Source organism: Loa loa (genome assembly GCF_000183805.2).
Source record: "Loa loa unplaced genomic scaffold supercont3.959, whole genome shotgun sequence".
NCBI classification, from domain to species: Eukaryota; Metazoa; Nematoda; class Chromadorea; order Rhabditida; family Onchocercidae; genus Loa; species Loa loa.
Window position 1 is genome coordinate 1 of NW_018109139.1, and position 4,691 is coordinate 4,691.

Sequence of the window (4,691 nt, forward strand, 5' to 3'; positions counted from 1 at the left end):
CGTATTCTATCTAAATCAATTAGAATATGTAAGACTTGTTTTGTTTGGCTCTGATATCTTCATAATCAGTCTCCAAATTGAATCAATTATTTACTAAAATGAAAGTGGTAGAAAAGGCAGTTCAAATCAAATGTCACAACAGTTGTTTTTCAGATATGAAAATGCATGAGTGTCCACATGTTGACTGTAATGCGACCATGCGTGGCAAAAGGGAATATGACGAACATTTCAAAACGTACCCTAAACCATTTCGCTATCAATGCAAACATCCCGATTGTGGAAAAGAGTTTCACCAATCATCATTATTTTTCCAGCACAAGAAATTCTGTCAGCACAAATCTAAGAGTAAAAACTTCAGTTTTAAGCAATCACTGAGAAGACAAAATAAATATTCCCGTAGAACATCACAGTTTTGCAAATTCAGCAGGGTTTTTAGCATTTATTTATCTACCTCTAATGAAATCCCGTGAAAATATGTTACGAAATATCTGTGACCGTGAGTCACTTCCTTTGGCACAATACAGTGACATCTAAGAAATGTTCATTCTAGGCCAAACGGAAGATAACCCGCAGTTGAAACATTCTTTGGCAGACACACGAAATCATCACATTGCCGGTCAAAGTTCAGTGGGTCAACAAGATCGCTCAAGTGACGAGTGTCCATTAGTAAGGTTGAACGTCTTCGATGACGCCGATGGTAGCATCTTCGACGGTCCTAACATCCCCGGCGATGTTGTTGTTAACGTCGAAAATATTAACATGGACGATGGTAACATCTTCACACGAAACCATTAGATTGCCTAAGAAGTATAAGAAGCATGAGAACGCGATCGAACCGTAGAAAATATAAAAGATGTTAATCACCATAAATTTCAGAAATTTCAAAACTGTAGTGTCTATTTCAGAACGATTTCATGCCATTATAAATAATTAAAACGCTAAGTACTGCAGTACTGAAAGACTTGACGAAAAGCAGCAAATGATACAGAATTTTAAACCAAAAATATTATGCCAAGTTTTATCATCTCAGAATCATTTTGTAAAATTTCCGTTTTATTCCGGTTGATACACCTGGATGACAAGTTTTATCCTCAGGTTTTCATTTGCGCTAACTGATTAACACCTGCATAACTAAATTTGATCGTCGATTAGACAGATATGTTAATGGGATTTTGTTTTAAAATAACATTAAATTGTAGATTTTCGAGCACATATCTTCTGTAGTTTAAATGCTTCAATTGTGACAGCATTTTATTTTCCATTGTTTGACTTGTTTATTTTAGAGGTATTTTTTGTGTTGATTGGTAAGTTTCGATGTATTGTTGTGACACTATTGTGAATATGTGGGTATTAACGCATTTAAGTAAATTTTGGGTGCTAAACTACCTTATCATTGCTAGCAATTAAGCCGGTAAATCAAATTTGTGGGAGTACCGATAGTGAAGAAATATGCGGACATATATTTCATGATTCAACAAATATTGATGTGATCAGCAGCCTAAAAAAAATCTCAAAAACAACAAGTTGTTAGCATTGCTAACCATTGTTAGCTGCTTTTCCATTTTTTTTTTCACTTTCGAAATATTTTGGAATGACAAATAAATAATACGCAATATATGGGCGAGCATTCATTCATTCATTAAAAACAACACCATCGAAGATGTCACTATCGTCGATGTTAATATCTTCGATCTCAACAACAACATCGTCGGGGATGTTAAGATCGTCGAAGATGCTACCATCTAGGTCGTCGATGATGTTGAACTTTTCTAAGGGATATTCGTTACTTGAGCGATCTTGTTGGCCCACTGAACTTTGACCGGCAATGTGATGATTTCGTGTGTCTGCCAAAGTATGTCCCAACTGCGGATTATCTTCCGTTTGGCCTAGAATGAAAATTTCTTAGATGTCACTGTATTGTGCCAAAGGAAGTGACTCACGGTCACAGATATTTCGTAACATATTTTCACGGGATTTCATTAGAGGTAGATAAATAAATGCTAAAAACCCTGCTGAATTTGCAAAACTGTGATGTTCAACGGAATATTTATTTTGTCTTCTCAGTGATTGCTTAAAACTGAAGTTTTTACTCTTAGATTTGTGCTGACAGAATTTCTTGTGCTGGAAAAATAATGATGATTGGTGAAACTCTTTTCCACAATCGGGATGTTTGCATTGATAGCGAAATGGTTTAGGGTGCGTTTTGAAATGTTCGTCATATTCCCTTTTGCCACGCATGGTCGCATTACAATCGGGATGTGGACACTCATACATTTTCATATCTGAAAAACAACTGTTGTGACATTTGTATTTGAAACTAGCCTTTTTATCACTTCATTTGGTAAATAATTGATTCAATTTGGAAACTGATCATGAAGATATCAGAGCCAACAAAACAAGCTTCATATTCTAATTAATTTAGAATACGCGAAAACATTCACTTTTTTGCATATATCTGTGACAGAATCATTATGTTACATCTGATGGAATGTCGTTCAACGGATGGTTGTGAATTTTTTAGTGTAAGAGAGGACAGTTTTGATCCTAGATTAATTACTGCCTGCACTTTCGACTTCATCCAATTGAATGAAGGTACTAAACTGGACGTATTAAAAAGATATAACATTATATAATTCTTTACTACTTGCTCCCGGTAGTTGCCCATTAGTAATTCCCGATTTATTTTATATATATTCGTCTCTGAGGCAATAAGTGTTAAATCCAAGTTGTCGCGGATGTTAAAGTTTTCTGAGGAGCACTCATTGTCCTAATGATCTTGTTGACATAATCCGAGATGGTTTCATGTGTCTACCAAAATATGCTCCGACTTGTGGATCTCCTTACGTTGGGGCTAGAATGAACGTTTCTTAAATATCACCTTATTCAGTCAAACGAAGTGAGCGGTTGATGGCCGTTTGGTTTCATAGAACGAATAACGTACTTTTTTCCCACACTTCTGTCATTCTTCTCTTGAGTTAAAAATCCCATGAAAAAAAACGTGGAAAAGAATACAATGGAATGTTCAAAATCCTAATTCCATTTTTCAGTTTTTCTGATACATCATTGATGACATTATTCTCACCATTGTCAACGCATTTTAAATTCATCGGGCTGTAAGGATGCTAATTGCTTGAATTCCGTCACTCCTTTCATTACCACATCAGTAACTGCCAAACACCAAGCGATAAATGACAAGCAGCTATCTATTGAGGTCAGAAAAATGTTGCAGTGAGCATAGAAATTTTGAATTGCCACTTCACTCTCATAAGTGTTTTGTGAACAAACATTTTCTCGTTAACATGCTGAAAAGATCTTTTGCTAAATATAAATCAAGCGAAGCTAACCTCTAACTCCGTGGTATTTTCTCTTGTGATTTTGCAGTCCAGACGTAAGAGAAATGAATTTGCCGCAATTTTCACAGAGAAGTTTAGGTTGATGGATTCCGTAATGCTGTCGAAATCCCACTGAGGAGTGGAATTCCCTTCCACATTCGGGATAAGTGCAGCGATATTTCTCGTGCCTTTTAAGATGTTCTAAATATTCCTTATATATCAGCATAGTCGCGTTACAATAACGACATTCATATTTTTGCCCATCTGAAAAACTGATATGCCGTTTGTGTTTACAAATCCATTTTATATGTTAATTAACGAATATAATTCGAAAAATGACTGTGTCAGCATCGTTGATTGAGCCTGTCTAACTACATTTCGACTAACTTGAATTCCGAAATAATGTTGACATAGAGTGAAACTCGCGCAAAACTCACGAGAAGCTCTGCACCTTTGTTTCTTGTGTCTAAGCAGTGAACTCATGTGGTTGAAGGAAGAACCACACTTTTCGCATATAAATTTAGGTTGATCCACTTCCCTTTGGGCAGAAAATGATGATGCATGATTGCGGATTTCTTTTCCACTGCCGGGCTGCTTGTGATGAATAGGTGATGGTTCGCTGTGTTTTTGGCGATGTTCTAAACATTGGTTGTCCCATGTAGTCTCATTGCAGTTGACATCTGGATATTTGTGCTTTTTCACATCTGGAAAACAACTGTTGTGATATTTGTGTTTATATCTACTTCTTCTATTGCTTTATTTAGTAATTATTTGACTCAATTTGAAAAATAATGATGAAAATATCAGTGCCATGAAATAAACTTGTCACATCGCATTTTGATTAACTTAGATCACAAAATTCTGTTCGCTCGTTTTTGCACATGTTTCGAATGAAAATATTAGTGTTAATGTTACCTATAATCGCAAAATAACTGATTGCGATACTACGAAATCCGTTTTCGTTTTCATATTCTCATTCTTATTGCCTAATAATACCCAATGGAAGTCACCTGGAATATTCTGAACTGAAGCGATGCATAGCAGAAGGTTCAACCAAATGATGTATGCCATCGATAAAGTGAAGAACAAGGCGATGTACCGAATTGTTAAAGTGGCAAAAAAGCTCGAATGGAAGCTTTTTATTTCAGATTGGTTGGAATTAAACGACCAAAGGTTCAGACAGCTTTCAATTCATACGTTTCGCATTATTTCTTATATTCCTCTCTCTCGCATTCTTATTTTCCGATCTCTGAACCAGCAGTCGATGAATACGCTTTTGGACTGCTAGAAGTAGTGAAGGCTACTAGAAATAGTGAAAGGTTGAAAGTTTCGACGACACGGAGAATGAGAAAATTTGCA

The 4,691-nt window shown here is 35.9% G+C and overlaps 2 protein-coding genes across 2 annotated transcripts; one reads left to right on the top strand and one right to left on the bottom strand.

The window, feature by feature from the left end:
* Positions 1-155: 155 nt before the first annotated feature.
* Positions 156-795, top strand: LOAG_12782 (hypothetical protein; the record flags this gene model as incomplete). The annotated part of the gene is made up of 2 exons (XM_003148294.1): positions 156-345; positions 551-795. The coding sequence occupies 2 exons, from the start codon at positions 156-158 to the stop codon at positions 793-795; spliced, it is 435 nt and encodes a 144-aa protein (XP_003148342.1).
* A 754-nt stretch (positions 796-1,549) lies between these two features.
* LOAG_19025 (zinc finger protein) lies at positions 1,550-4,036 on the bottom strand (the record flags this gene model as incomplete). Its single annotated transcript, XM_020451682.1, has 4 exons — positions 1,550-1,886; positions 2,091-2,282; positions 3,345-3,596; positions 3,770-4,036. Coding segments are annotated over 4 exons (965 nt in total), but the record flags the coding sequence as incomplete, so codon positions are not given.
* Positions 4,037-4,691: the final 655 nt, after the last annotated feature.